This window comes from Quercus robur, chromosome 6 (genome assembly GCF_932294415.1).
Source record: "Quercus robur chromosome 6, dhQueRobu3.1, whole genome shotgun sequence".
NCBI lineage: Eukaryota > Viridiplantae > Streptophyta > Magnoliopsida > Fagales > Fagaceae > Quercus > Quercus robur.
The window spans coordinates 38,655,087-38,670,610 of NC_065539.1; the positions used below are offsets into that span (position 1 = coordinate 38,655,087).

Genomic DNA, 15,524 nt, shown 5'->3' on the forward strand with positions numbered 1-15,524 from the left:
TGTACAAACAAGTACATAATCCATCTCACTTATTAACAAATCCTAATCAAGGTATACAAAATTAATCTATCTATCCTAAATAAGGATACTTTAAAAATATAATGATATAAAAAGTGTCACGTCATTAATTATATTATATGAAGTGGTACTAGATATACTTCAAAATTTATAATATATAATCCGATGATTTTAATATAATTGGAGTTTTTGTTTGTTTATAGGAAATAATACTTAATTTTTCTTTGTAGCTCTACTTTTTCTTTATTAATTTGCTGCTTTGGTGAGACGCAACCAAATTATTGATTTGATAATGATTATAGTGAAATCAATCTCCAATAGCCTCAATTAGTTAATTTTTTTTCTTTTCAATAATTTCTGTTGAGAATAATGCTTTTAATTTCCTTGTATCGGGGTATCAAGGCGCGAATCATTGAGACATGTGATAACATGTCAATAGAAAGAAGAAGAGTTTGAATCTTTACGAGAATAATGAAATGACTTTTTGATCTTCTCTATCTGATAGAAAACAATTCAAATCGTAAAGATAGTAGATATATCCAGGCTGCAATATTCTCCAAATGCATAACTGCATGTCAATACTCATAAGCAACACAGCTAACAACAAACACTATATAAACGAGTACACAACATGAACATATAGCTCAGTGCTAGTAGTAGCTGTTCCACAAATAGTACAGTGAATGACGAGAAAGATAACATAGTTGTAGCTCTTATTTCTAAATATTTAGCTACGCATTCAATTGGCAGTTGGGGGTTTGTGGGGTGGCTTGTGAGAAGGACTTGGTGGCTTCTTTTCAGCAGTTGGAGGCTTCAAATTCTTTCGGGGTGGCCTTTGCGAGTCTTTATGATCTTCAGGGTGATGATCATGTGGTGGCTTGTGCTCAGGTGGTGGCTTCTCTCCTTTACCTTTTGGTGGCTTGTGTTCTGGGAATGGTTTCTTCTCTCCCTCTTCAACTGAGGTTGGTGGCTTGTGTTTTGGTGGTGGCTTTGCTCCCTTGGGAGGAGCTTTACCATCAATGGAAGATGACTCCAATAGAAGGTGTCCAGGGTGATGATCATGTGGTGGCTTGTGCTCCGGTGGTGGCTTCTCTCCTTTACCCTTTAGTGGCTTGTGTTCTGGGAATGGTTTCTCCTCCTTGTCAAGTGGGGTTGGTGACTTGTGTTTAGGTGGTGGCTTCTCCCTTTGGAGGAGGTTTGCCATCAATGGAAGTAGATTCCAATAGAAGGCGTCCAGGGTGATGATCATGTGGTGGTGGCTTCTCTCCCTTACTTGGGGTTGGTGGTTTGTGTTCTGGCAATGGCTTCTCTTCCTTATTGAGTGAGGTTGGTGGCTTGTGTTTTGGGGGTGGCTTTTCTCCCTTAGGAGGTTTGTACTCATGTTTGGGAGACTCATTGTGGTCAGCCAGTGATGCAGTGCTTAGAAGCACCACTCCAAGGAGCAACACAAGGAAGTATTTGGTAGGGGTCATCTTTGGTCTTTGGATGGTTCAAAACAACAAGACTCATGGCCTTTTATAAGGGACTAGAGAGCCTATACCGTGTCAGATCATACGTCATTCAGCACTTAAAAATTATAATATACCCTACCATAAAAACAGTTCAAAATAGATATATTTTTTTCTTTAATATTAAAATATAAGGGTATGTTTGGTACATTGAATGTAGATTACAACAGGAATGGTAATCTTTATTGCTAGGAATAAAATGTGTTGTAATGGAATAACTAAACCTATTCATTAGTTTGGTTGTGAGTTTTAATATTACAATAAAATTTGTGATCTATTTTAAAAAAAATCTCATTCATACAATTATATTTCCTAGAAAATAATATATTTTAAATTTTAGAGAGATGAGTTATTTTTTATGATTTTTTATTTCCATAATTGTTAGGTGGATATGGAAAGTTTATTTATTTGGAAATATATTAATGTTAGAAATTATTATAGTTAGCTTAAATGTTAGTTTAAAAATTTATTTCAAATATTCATTTCATTATAGTTAGCTTAAATGTCTATAAATAGGATATGACATTAATGACATAGTATATGTAGCAATTATACAAGATACCGTTCAAACATGAATGTTTATAAATATATATAATAATAAATAAAATAAAATAAAACAATTGCGATCAATTGAAACACAAAATATAGCTAAATAAGTTTCAGTCACTCAAACTCCTCTTTTGTACTCACCTGCTATAGTTATTCTCCAAATTTGACATTAAAAAAAAGGACAATATCTAGAGCCTGTAACTAATGCCATGGCCTGTAACTAATGCCATGGCCTCTCTATACGCAATTCTAGTATAATTGAGACATTTTTTTCAAGACTCACTAATTGAAAAACTTACAAATTCTTTTCAAGAACATGCATTAAATATGCAACAATTAAAGTGTTTTCCTTAACCATGAAACATTCACACCTATTGTGTTTAAAATGAAGCTCTTGTAATTCTAAAAGCAAAGCCAGAAAAGAAAATGTAATTAACAACCTCCAACTCAGATATTACTTTTCTTCAATTCTTATCTAACTAATGTTATTTCTATAAAAATTCAAGCTGTGTTAATAAAGATCGTATTAATTTTTTCAAATTATGAGTAGCCAAAGAAAAAAAAATCTATAATTCTAAAAACTCCCTCGGTAAAATTCTATCACAACACAAAAAAATTCTACCAATTTTAATACAAATCAAATTTATATTCACATAGTCCATAGATTAAAGATTATCTATCAAATATAAAACAAAAGAATCCATCTTAGTAAATCACATCATTTTAGTATATGTATAGGGCATAGATACTATCTAGTTTTGATTTAGTTCCAAAGGCAAAGAAGTAAATTGGAAAATAAAACTTAGTCCTAACCCCTTTCCAATTTGGCTTAGACATTTTCTCTTACATTTTGAATGTGATCCAAGGATAAGCTAAAATCTAATCCATATCAGCTATATCACAAGATCAAATTGCATGAATCCTCAGCAGAGATGAATTTTATGACTCTAAGCAAAATCAATTTTCATCAAACAACTATTGCTATGCAAAAGTTTTGCCAAATACTCTTTGCCCTCCCAAGTCACTCTTTAAGACCAATATATTCAATCACTTAAATCTTCCCTTACCTGTGACCACTAAAAACCTTTGTCCCTTTCACAGGTCTTTTCTTTTAATGTGAGCTCAAAATAAGAATAATAGTGCAATCGTAACTGATGTAACCTATATAAAAAAAAAAAAAGTTCAATATAACAAAGAAGTTCAATGTAACAACAATGCTTAGCAGAAGCAACGACTTAAGGAAAAAGGTTAAAAAAAATTTATTGAGAAAAAAATTTCTTACAAAGTATTTCCCACGTCTGTTTTGATTCAATAGAGTACGCATATGTTGTCACACCTCTAATCTGAGTTTAAGGAAAATGATAGAATACCACAAGAAAGACTCTACAACGTTAGTGGTTGCTCTAATTAGAAGAATCTTAGCCAAGCAAGGAGACTACTCCGGTGAAAGAGAGTCTATAGTTTTGGATGGCTATGCGTCTGTAGGGTTTTTAGTTTATGAATTTATAGATGAAATTTCTAGTCGGGTTTGGGTAGAAACATATTTTTAATACAGTTTTACTTAAACTAAACTATTGTAACAACCTAAAATAAAAAGAATCTAAAAAATAAAAAAAATAGTGATGACGAGAATCTTTACAAGAATAATGCAATGACTTTTTGTTCTTCTCTATCCGATAGAAAACAATTCAAATCGTAAAGATAGTAGATATATCCAAGCTGCAATATTTTCCAAATGCATAACTGCATGTCAATACTCATAAGCAACACATCTTACAACAAACACTATATAAACAAGTACACATCATGAACATATAGCTCAGTGCTAGTAGTAGCTGTTCCACAAATAGTACAGTGAATGACGAGAAAGATAACATAGTTGTCACTCTTATTTCTAAATATTTAGCTATGCATTCAATTGGCAGTTGGGGGTTTGTGGGGTGGCTTGTGAGAAGGACTTGGTGGCTTCTTTTCAACAGTTGGAGGCTTTAAATTCTTTCGGGGTGGCCTCTGCGAGTCTTTATGATCTTCTGGGTGATGATCATGTGGTGGCTTGTGCTTAGGTGGTGGCTTCTCTCCTTTACCTTTTGCTGGCTTGTGTTCTCGGAATGGTTTCTTCTGTCCCTCTTCAACTGAGGTTGGTGGCTTGTGTTTTGGTGGTGGCTTTGCTCCCTTGGGAGGAGCTTTACCATCAATGGAAGATGACTCCAATAGAATGTGTCCAGGGTGATGATCATGTGGTGGCTTGTGCTCTGGTGGTGGCTTCTCTCCTTTACCCTTTAGTGGCACGTGTTCTGGGAATGGTTTCTCTTCCTTGTCAAGTGGTGTTGGTGGCTTGTGTTTAGGTGGTGGCTTTTCTCCCTTTGGAGAAGGTTTGCCATCAATGGAAGTAGATTCCAATAGAAGGCGTCCAGGGTGATGATCATGTGGTGGTGGCTTCTCTCCCTTACCTGGGGTTGGTGGTTTGTGTTCTGGCAATGGCTTCTCTTCCTTATTGAGTGAGGTTGGTGGCTTGTGTTTTGGGGGTGGCTTTTCTCCCTTAGGGGGTTTGTGCTCATGTTTGGGAGACTCATTGTGGTCAGCCAGTGAGGAAGTGCTTAGAAGCACCACTCCAAGGAGCAACACAAGGAAGTATTTGGTAGTGGTCATCTTTGGTCTTTGGATGGTTCAAAACAACAAGACTCATGGCCTTTTATAAGGGACTAAAGAGCCTATACCGCGTCAGATCATATGTCATTCAACACTTAAAAATTATAATATACCCTACCATAAAAACAGTTCAAAATAGATATCTTTTCTTCTTTAATGCTAAAATATAAAGGTATGTTTGGTACATTGAATGTAGATTACAACAGGAATGGTAATCTTTATTACTAGAAATAAAATCTGTTGTAATGGAATAACTAAACCTATTTATTAGTTTGGTTGTGATTTTTAATATTACAATAATATTTATGATCTATTTTAAGAAAAATCTCATTCATACAATTATATTTCCTAGAAAATAATATATTTTAAATTTTAGAGAGATGAGTTATTCTTTACGATTTTTTATTTCCATAATTGTTAGGTGGATATGGAAAGTTTATTTATTTGGAAATATATTAATGTTAGAAATTATTACATCTACTAAGAAATAGCTATTCCTCATTTTAAAGAATAGCTATTCATAAGGAACTAGTCGCTAACCCGAGCGATGCACGGGAAAACTATTAAATATGAGTTTTAAAATTTTTTTGTTAATTTTTTTGCCATTGGCAATTTTTTTTTTTAATTGTGGTAGTTTAAAAAATTATTTCAAATATTCATTTCATTATCGTTAGCTTAAATGTTTAAAAATAGGAGATGACATTAATGATATAGTATATGTAGCAATTATACAAGATACTGTTCAAGCATGAATATTTAAAAAAAAATATATATTTATATATATATAAAATAAAATAAAATAAAAATAAAAATAAAAACACAAATGTGATCAATTGAAACACAAAATATAGCTAAAGAAGTTTCAGTCACTGAAACTCCTCATTTCTACTCACCTGCTATACTTATTCTCCAAATTTGACATAAAAAAAAGGGGTAATATCTAGAGCCTATAACTAATGCCATGGCCTCTGTATACGCAATTCTAGTATAATTGAGATATTTTTTTCAAGGCTCACTGATTGAAAAATTTACAAATTCTTTTCAAGAACATGCATTAAATATGCAACAATTAAAGAGTTTTCCTTAACCATGAAACATTCACACCTATTGTGTCTAAAATAAAGCCCTTGTAATTCTAAAAGCAAAGCCAGAAAAGAAAATGTAATTAATTACCTCCAACTCAGATATTACTTTTCTTCGATTCTTATCTAACTAATGTTATTTCTTAAAAAATTCAAGCTGTGTTAATAAAGATCGTATTAATTTTATCAAATTATGAGCAGCCAAAGAAAAAAAATCAATAATTCTACAAGTTCCGTTAGTAAAATTCTACCACAACACAAAAAAATTCTAACAATTTTAATACAAATCAAATTTATATTCACATGGTCCATAGATTAAAGATTATCTTGCAAATATAAAACAAAAGAATCCATCTTAGTAAATCATATCATCTTAGTATACGTATAAGGCATAGATACAATATAGTTCTGATTTAGTTCCAAAGGCAAAGAAGTAAATTGGAAAAAAAAAAATTTAGTCCTAACCCCTTTCCAATTTGGCTTAGACATTTTCTCTTACATTTTGAATGTGATCCAAGGATAAGCTAAAATCTAAACCATATCTGCTATATCACAAGATCAAATTGCATGAATCCTCAACAGAGATGAATTTTATGCCTCTAAACAAAATCAATTTTAATCAAACAACTATTGCTATACAAAAGTTTTGCCAAATACTTTTTGCCCTCCCAAATCACTCTTTAAGACCAATATATTCAATCACTTAAATCTTCCCTTACCTATGACCACTAAAAACCTTTGTCCCTTTCACAGGTCTTTTCTTTTAATGTGAGCTCAAAATAAGAATAATAGTGCAATTGTAACTGATGTAATCTATATAAAACAAAAAAAGTTCAATATAACAAAGAAGTTCAATGTAACAACAATGCCTAGCTGAAGCAACAACTTAAGGAAAGAGGTTAAAAAAATTTTATTGAGAATAAAATTTCTTAAAAAGTATTTCACACGTCTGTTCTGATTCAATACAGTGCGCATATGTTGCTCAAAGTTCAAATAGTGTAGAAACACCCTTGAACGTTTAGACCCCCAATTTACAAATTAACTAATTCAAGCTTTATGTCAAACAACTAGTGTGCGGAAAATGAACAAAAGCTATAAAACAGAATTGGAAAACTATCTAAGCCAAATTAAAATCACAACCCACAGCAGATAATAAAAGGCAAAGATAAAAGGGAAGGAAGATGCAAACACAAGGACAACACACGATGTGTTATCGAAGAGGAAACCGAAGCCCTCGGCGTAAAACCTCTCCGCCGCCCTCCAAGCGGTAAACAATCCACTAGAAAATGTAGTTGGGATACATGGACAGCAATAGACCCTCCAAGCCTAATCTACCAAGTGCACCTAAGCCCTCTAAGCTTCTTGCTCCAACGAGGTTGCGCCGAACCTTTTTCTTTTCTAGCTTCTTGGATTCCACTACTTGACCATAGCATCAACCAATGTAGATTGGTTCCTTCCTAACTGCTTCCCAGAACACCAAACAGGCCTCTCACAATAATGATTATGATGAGAACAAGGTTTTGGTAAAATGCCTCTCAAGGGTTTGACAATGGAGAGGAAGAGAGTTGAGAAATTTGAAGAGACTCTTATGTAAAGATTGTAGATGAATCAATCTTGTTTTACTCTAGGGTTTTTCTCTCAAAATTCTCTCTAGAAGCTCTCTTTCTTTTGTGGGTATAAGGGGTATTTATACTGGGGTGAGAAAAGAATACACCATAATCATATGAACATGGAACTCCTGAAACACAACAATACACCATGATCATTGTATGCAGAAAAGCATGAAATGCATTTGAAACAGGCAATATGTGATCAAGCAAAGATGGAGTTAAGAGACAAACCATGGCTTGATCAACCAAGTAATCACTACAAGGTAGTGAACATAATGCTCATTCACACTTGGAATGAACACTTGAACATACAAGCAAACAAGAACAACGCAAGTTACTTGTATGCCCAACACTCAACCAATGTATAATACACTAAGTATATGCATCTAGGAATAATCCTACAAGGGCACAAGAGTGATAGTATTTAAAAGAAAATGCATGACATTTAGATAGAAGTACTGATTTAAACAAAGCATAAAAAGGCTGCATAAAGCATGGTACAAACCATAAAGCCTACAGATATGCATAAAACATAACCCTAAAAGTTTACATAAGCAACATGGGTACAAAACACAATAAATACTGAATAACATCAATAATATATATATAAAGAGTAAACCAAGTTTATAAGTTATGAGTTAGAAACAAAAATACACCAAAACAACAGTGTATCAAACCCATAGTAACACTAAATATCCAAAAACATAAACCTATAAGTTTAAAGGATAAGTCTTAAAACAAAAGTATGTGTATACTCCCCCTATTACTATGCACACTTCCCTTTGAGCTTTCTCCCCCTTACTGAATGCTCTCCCCCTTTTTGGCACGAATAGCTAAAGGATGTCGTCTAACTTTTGTTGAATAGCTTCTAGTTGATTCTCCATGGACTCGAGTCGCATTTGAACATGGTTGTTGGTGGAGTAGAGAAGTGTCACCACCTTATCAATGCGTTTCTGAATATTTGCAAGCAAACTACCCACTCTATCAGTTTAAGGATTAGACTGTGCTTGCGGAATGCTAGTTTGTGGAACTTTAGGGATGACACGCGAAGTAGGTGTGGTATGTACAGGTGTCTCTGACTCAGGAGCAGATGGAGTAACCGGAGAGATGTGTGCACTCTTTGGTGATTTAGAGGAATGGCTTCTGCTGGCTTGTAGAGTGAACATGGAAATTGGACGCTGACGGGTCAACATTTTTCCATCTGAGAGAGGAACAATGCCTTCACAAAGAATGAACTTCATGATGAGATTGCAAAATGGAATACATCCTCGAGCTGCAGTTCAAGCCGCGGTCTTCCTCATGGTTTGAAAGATGTGGGCACAGATATCAATGGGGGCTCCTGTAATAAGATCACAAAGGAATTGCGCTCTTCCAAGATTTATGAAGGTAGTGTTGGATAGTGGGTAGAGATTAGAGAACATGATCAACTTTAGTGTGGTCAGCTCTGGTGCAAACTTTGCGGTGCTTATGGATGTGCCTGTACTGGATACTTCATGACCAGATCCTAGAACTTGTAGAATGTCTTGAGTCTCTGGAGTTCGATCATCGTACGGAGTTAGATCCACATTCTGAGGTCTAGTGATGCAGAGAATATCGGCTATGGAGTTCGGGGAGATGCCAAACTCCTTTCCTCTGACCCAACAAATTAGTTCAACTCCAAGATCACTTGTATTAGAGTAGCATTCCTTAACCAGTTCATCCATTGGATCGACAAAATTCCAAAATAAGTTTGCCTAATCTCGTGGCTCAAAGATTCGAGGGATAAAGGTGGTCCCTAAGGTGTCAAACTCAACCACCCGTTCCACTATAGGAGATGCCTTGTCAAAAATGTTTGAGTAGATGTGTGAGGTAAGCAGGGTTTTGAACCTCTCCAAATTGGAGTCTTGAGATGACTGAGATGAGAGCCTGTAACTAATGCCATGGCCTCTCTATACGCAATTCTAGTATAATTGAGACAATTTTTTCAAGACTCACTAATTGAAAAACTTACAAATTCTTTTCATGAACATGCATTAAATATGCAACAATTAAAGAGTTTTCCTTAACCGTGAAACATTCACACCTATTGTGTTTAAAATGAAGCTCTTATAGTTCTAAAAGCAAAGCCAGAAAAGAAAATGTAATTAATAACCTCCAACTCAGATATTACTTTTCTTCAATTCTTATCTAACTAATGTTATTTAAAAAAAAAAAAAAAAAAAATTCAAGCTGTGTTAATAAAGATCGTATTAATTTTATCAAATTATGAGCAGCCAAAGAAAAAAAAAATCAACAATTCTACAAATTCCATTAGTAAAATTCTACCACAACACAAAAAAAATCTACCAATTTTAATGCAAATCAATTTTATATTCACATAGTCCATAGATTAAAGATTATCTAGCAAATATAAAACAAAAGAATCCATCTTAGTAAATCATATCATCTTAGTATACGTATAGGGCATAGATACTGTCTAGTTCTGATTTAGTTCCAAAGGCAAAGAAGTAAAATGGAAAATAAAATTTAGTCCTAACCCCTTTCCAATTTGGCTTAGACATTTTCTCTTACATTTTGAATGTGGTCCAAGGATAAGCTAAAATCTAAACCATATCAGCTATATCACAAGATCAAATTGCATGAATCCTCAGCAGAGATGAATTTTATGCCTCTAAGCAAAATCAATTTTCATCAAACAACTATTGCTATACAAAAGTATTGCCAAATACTCTTTGCCCTCCCATGTCACTCTTTAAGACCAATATATTCAATCACTTAAATCTTCCCTTACCTGTGACCACTAAAAACCTTTGTCCCTTTCACAGGTCTTTTCTTCTAATGTGAGCTCAAAATAAGAGTAATAGTGCACTCGTAACTGATGTAATCTATATAAAACAAAAAAAGTTCAATATAACAAAGAAGTTCAATGTAACAACAATGCTTAGCAGAAGCAACGACTTAAGGAAAAAGGTTAAAAAAAATTTATTGAGTATAAAATTTCTTACAAAGTATTTCCCACGTCTGTTCTGATTCAATACAGTACGCATATGTTGCCACACCTCTCATCTGAGTTTAAGGAAAACGATAGAATACCACAAGAAAGACTCTACAACATTAACGGTTGCTCTGATTAGAAGAATCTTAGCCAAGCAAGGAGACTACTCCGGTGAAAGAGAGTCTATAGTTCTGGATGGTTATGCGTCTGTAAGGTTTTTAGTTTATGAATTTAGAGATGAAATTTCTAGTCGGGTTTGGGTTGAAACATATATTTAAATGAGTTTTACTTATACTAAACTATTGTAACAACCTAAATTAAAAAGAATCTAAAAACTAAAAAAATAGTGATGACGTGAATCTTTACGAGAATAAGGCAATGACTTTTTTTTCTTCTCTATCTGATAGAAAACTATTCAAATCGTAAAGATAGTCGATATATCCAGGCTGCAATATTCTCCAAATGCGTAACTGCATGTCAATACTCATAAGCAACACAGCTAACAACAAACACTATATAAACGAGTACACAACATGAACATATAGCTTAGTGCTAGTTGTAGTTGTTCCACAAATAGTACAGTGAATGACGAGAAAGATAACATAGTTGTAGCTCCTATTTCTAAATATTTAGCTATGCATTCAATTGGCAGTTGGGGGTTTGTGGGATGGCTTGTGAGAAGGACTTGGTGGCTTCTTTTCAGCAATTGGAGGCTTCAAATTCTTTCGGGGTGGCCTTTGCGAGTCTTTATGATCTTCTGGGTGATGGTCATGTGGTGGCTTGTGCTCAGGTGGTGGCTTCTCTCCTTTACCTTTTGCTAGCTTGTGTTCTGGGAATGGTTTCTTCTCTCCCTCTTCAACTGAGGTTGGTGGCTTGTGTTTTGGTGGTGGCTTTGCTCCCTTGGGAGGAGCTTTACCATCAATGGAAGATGACTCTAATAGAAGGTGTCCAGGGTGATGATCATGTGGTGGCTTGTGCTCTGGTGGTGGCTTCTCTCCTTTACCCTTTGGTGGCTTGTGTTCAGGGAATGGGTTCTCTTCCTTGTCAAGTGGGCTTGGTGGCTTGTGTTTAGGTGGTGGCTTTTCTCCCTTTGGAGAAGGTTTGCCATCAATGGAAGTAGACTCCAATAGAAGGCGTCCAGGGTGATGATCATGTGGTGGTGGCTTTTCTCCCTTACCTGGGGTTGGTGGTTTGTGTTCTGGCAATGGCTTCTCTTCCTTATTGAGTGAGGTTGGTGGCTTGTGTTTTGGGGGTGGCTTTTCTCCCTTAGGAGGTTTGTGCTCATGTTTGGGAGACTCATTGTGGTCAGCCAGTGAGGCAGTGCTTAGAAGCACCACTCCAAGGAGCAACACAAGGAAGTATTTGGTAGTGGTCTTCTTTGGTCTTTGGATGGTTCAAAACAACAAGACTCAAGGCCTTTTATAAGGGACTAGAGAGCCTATACTGCGTCAGATCATACGTCATTCAGCACTTAAAAATTATAATATACCCTACCATAAAAACAGTTCAAAATAGATATCTTTTCTTCTTTAATGTTAAAATATAAGGGTACATTTGGTACATTGAATGTAGATTACAACAGGAATGGTAATCTTTATTACTTGAAATAAAATGTGTTGTAATGGAAAATAAAATTTAGTCCTAACCCTTTCCAATTTGGCTTAGACATTTTCTGTTACATTTTGAATGTGGTCCATGGATAAGCTAAAATCTAAATCATATCAGCTATATCACAAGATCAAATTGCATGAATCCTCAGTAGAAATGAATTTTATGCGTCTAAGCAAAATCAATTTTCATCAAACAACTATTGCTATACAAAAGTTTTGCCAAATACTCTTTGCCCTCCCAAATCGCTCTTTAAGACCAATATATTCAATCATTTAAATCTTCCCTTACCTGTGACCACTAAAAACCTTTGTCCCTTTCACAGGTCTTTTCTTTGAATGTGAGCTCAAAATAAGAATAATTGTGCAATCATAACTGATGTAATCTATATAAAACAAAAAAAGTTCAATATAACAAAGAAGTTCAATGTAACAACAATGCTTAGCAGAAGCAACGACTTAAGGAAAAAGGTTAAAAAAATTTATTGAGAATAAAATTTCTTACAAAGTGTTTCCCACGTCTGTTCTAATTCAATACGGTACGCATATGTTGCCACATCTCTCATCTGAGTTTAAGGAAAACGATAGAATACCACAAGAAAGACTCTACAACATTAACGGTTGCTCTGATTAGAAGAATCTTAGCCAAGCAAGGAGACTACTCCGATGAAAGAGAGTCTATAGTTTTGGATGGTTATGCGTCTGTAAGGTTTTTAGTTTATGAATTTAGAGATGAAATTTCTAGTCGGGTTTGGGTTGAAACATATATTTAAATGAGTTTTACTTATACTAAACTATTGTAACAACCTAAATTAAAAAGAATCTAAAAACTAAAAAAATAGTGATGACGTGAATCTTTACGAGAATAAGGCAATGACTTTTTTTTCTTCTCTATCTGATAGAAAACTATTCAAATCGTAAAGATAGTCGATATATCCAGGCTGCAATATTCTCCAAATGCGTAATTGCATGTCAATACTCATAAGCAACACAGCTAACAACAAACACTATATAAACGAGTACACAACATGAACATATAGCTTAGTGCTAGTTGTAGTTGTTCCACAAATAGTACAGTGAATGACGAGAAAGATAACATAGTTGTAGCTCCTATTTCTAAATATTTAGCTATGCATTCAATTGGCAGTTGGGGGTTTGTGGGATGGCTTGTGAGAAGGACTTGGTGGCTTCTTTTCAGCAATTGGAGGCTTCAAATTCTTTCGGGGTGGCCTTTGCGAGTCTTTATGATCTTCTGGGTGATGGTCATGTGGTGGCTTGTGCTCAGGTGGTGGCTTCTCTCCTTTACCTTTTGCTAGCTTGTGTTCTGGGAATGGTTTCTTCTCTCCCTCTTCAACTGAGGTTGGTGGCTTGTGTTTTGGTGGTGGCTTTGCTCCCTTGGGAGGAGCTTTACCATCAATGGAAGATGACTCTAATAGAAGGTGTCCAGGGTGATGATCATGTGGTGGCTTGTGCTCTGGTGGTGGCTTCTCTCCTTTACCCTTTGGTGGCTTGTGTTCAGGGAATGGGTTCTCTTCCTTGTCAAGTGGGCTTGGTGGCTTGTGTTTAGGTGGTGGCTTTTCTCCCTTTGGAGAAGGTTTGCCATCAATGGAAGTAGACTCCAATAGAAGGCGTCCAGGGTGATGATCATGTGGTGGTGGCTTTTCTCCCTTACCTGGGGTTGGTGGTTTGTGTTCTGGCAATGGCTTCTCTTCCTTATTGAGTGAGGTTGGTGGCTTGTGTTTTGGGGGTGGCTTTTCTCCCTTAGGAGGTTTGTGCTCATGTTTGGGAGACTCATTGTGGTCAGCCAGTGAGGCAGTGCTTAGAAGCACCACTCCAGGGAGCAACACAAGGAAGTATTTGGTAGTGGTCTTCTTTGGTCTTTGGATGGTTCAAAACAACAAGACTCAAGGCCTTTTATAAGGGACTAGAGAGCCTATACTGCGTCAGATCATACGTCATTCAGCACTTAAAAATTATAATATACCCTACCATAAAAACAGTTCAAAATAGATATCTTTTCTTCTTTAATGTTAAAATATAAGGGTACATTTGGTACATTGAATGTAGATTACAACAGGAATGGTAATCTTTATTACTTGGAATAAAATGTGTTGTAATGGAAAATAAAATTTAGTCCTAACCCTTTCCAATTTGGCTTAGACATTTTCTCTTACATTTTGAATGTGGTCCATGGATAAGCTAAAATCTAAATCATATCAGCTATATCACAAGATCAAATTGCATGAATCCTCAGTAGAGATGAATTTTATGCGTCTAAGCAAAATCAATTTTCATCAAACAACTATTGCTATACAAAAGTTTTGCCAAATACTCTTTGCCCTCCCAAATCGCTCTTTAAGACCAATATATTCAATCACTTAAATCTTCCCTTACCTGTGACCACTAAAAACCTTTGTCCCTTTCACAGGTCTTTTCTTTGAATGTGAGCTCAAAATAAGAATAATTGTGCAATCATAACTGATGTAATCTATATAAAACAAAAAAAGTTCAATATAACAAAGAAGTTCAATGTAACAACAATGCTTAGCAGAAGCAACGACTTAAGGAAAAAGGTTAAAAAAATTTATTGAGAATAAAATTTCTTACAAAGTGTTTCCCACGTCTGTTCTAATTCAATACGGTACGCATATGTTGCCACATCTCTCATCTAAGTTTAAGGAAAACGATAGAATACCACAAGAAAGACTCTACAACATTAACAGTTGCTCTGATTAGAAGATTCTTAGCTAAGCAAGGAGACTACTCCGGTGAAAGAGAGTCTTTAGTTTTGGATGGCTTTGCGTCTGTAGGGTTTTTAGTTTATGAATTTATAGATGAAATTTCTAGTCGGGTTTGGGTAGAAACATATATTTAATAGAGTTTTACTTAAACTAAACTATTGTAACAACCTAAAATAAAAAGAATCTAAAAAATGAAAAAATATTGGTGACGTGGAAAATTGTGAGAGCTACAGAGGCTTCGGTTTTATATATATATATAGATTACTATTCCCTGTAATAAAAACATAACCAAACTATTGAATAGTTAAACCATAGGAATAACTATTACATTATAGTACCTATTACGGTCTACCAAACGTGCCATAAATATTAATGTATGGGTCCAATCGGGTCCTACTGAGTTCAAAAGTTTGACAATGTACCAAAGTTGTTCTTTGCTTTCCATGCACAGATCTCTTTTGCATGTAATCTTAGAATATTTTAAGCTAAAGCGTCTTTTTTTTTTTTTTTTTGAGAGGAAAGCTAAAGCTTAGTTCCTCATCAATTATCTTAGTTTGAATTTTTATATCCTAAACATAGATATCATTCACACCAAAAGGAAGAAAATCCACATACTGGTCACGTAATAATGTTACATTGTTCAACATCAATTGTAAGGTTGAATTTAATCAACCATCTTGTTGGCTTTATTCCGTGCCAAATTTGCTTGTATTTCAGCATTTAGTAACCCTGTATTTAGGTGGGTTTTGTTGTAAGGGTAGTGAGTGAGATTGAGTGATTGAATGC

At 34.9% G+C, this 15,524-nt stretch overlaps 1 protein-coding gene across 1 annotated transcript; it reads right to left on the reverse strand.

Moving 5' to 3' along the window:
* Positions 1 to 579: 579 nt before the first annotated feature.
* Positions 580 to 12,563, reverse strand: LOC126690162 (early nodulin-75-like). Its single transcript, XM_050385294.1, has 4 exons — positions 12,503 to 12,563; positions 12,290 to 12,383; positions 11,335 to 11,773; positions 580 to 1,060 (listed from the first exon to the last, which is right to left on the reverse strand). Exons 1-4 carry the CDS (start codon positions 12,561 to 12,563, stop codon positions 758 to 760), a joined length of 897 nt encoding a protein of 298 aa, XP_050241251.1. The 3' UTR covers positions 580 to 757.
* Between the last annotated feature and the right edge of the window lie 2,961 nt (positions 12,564 to 15,524).

Excerpts from the sequence above, each read along its gene's own strand:
- LOC126690162 (XM_050385294.1), bottom strand. The coding sequence starts at position 12,563 with ATGAGAGATGTGGCAACATATGCGTACCGTATTGAATTAGAACAGACG. Across the intron at positions 11,774-12,289 it reads AAGGTTTTTAGTGGTCACAG|ACCAAAGAAGACCACTACCA; the intron begins GTAAGGGAAGAT and ends AACCATCCAAAG. Across the intron at positions 1,061-11,334 it reads ATGATCATCACCCTGGACAC|CTTCTATTGGAGTCATCTTC; the intron begins CTTCTATTAGAG and ends CACCCTGGACAC.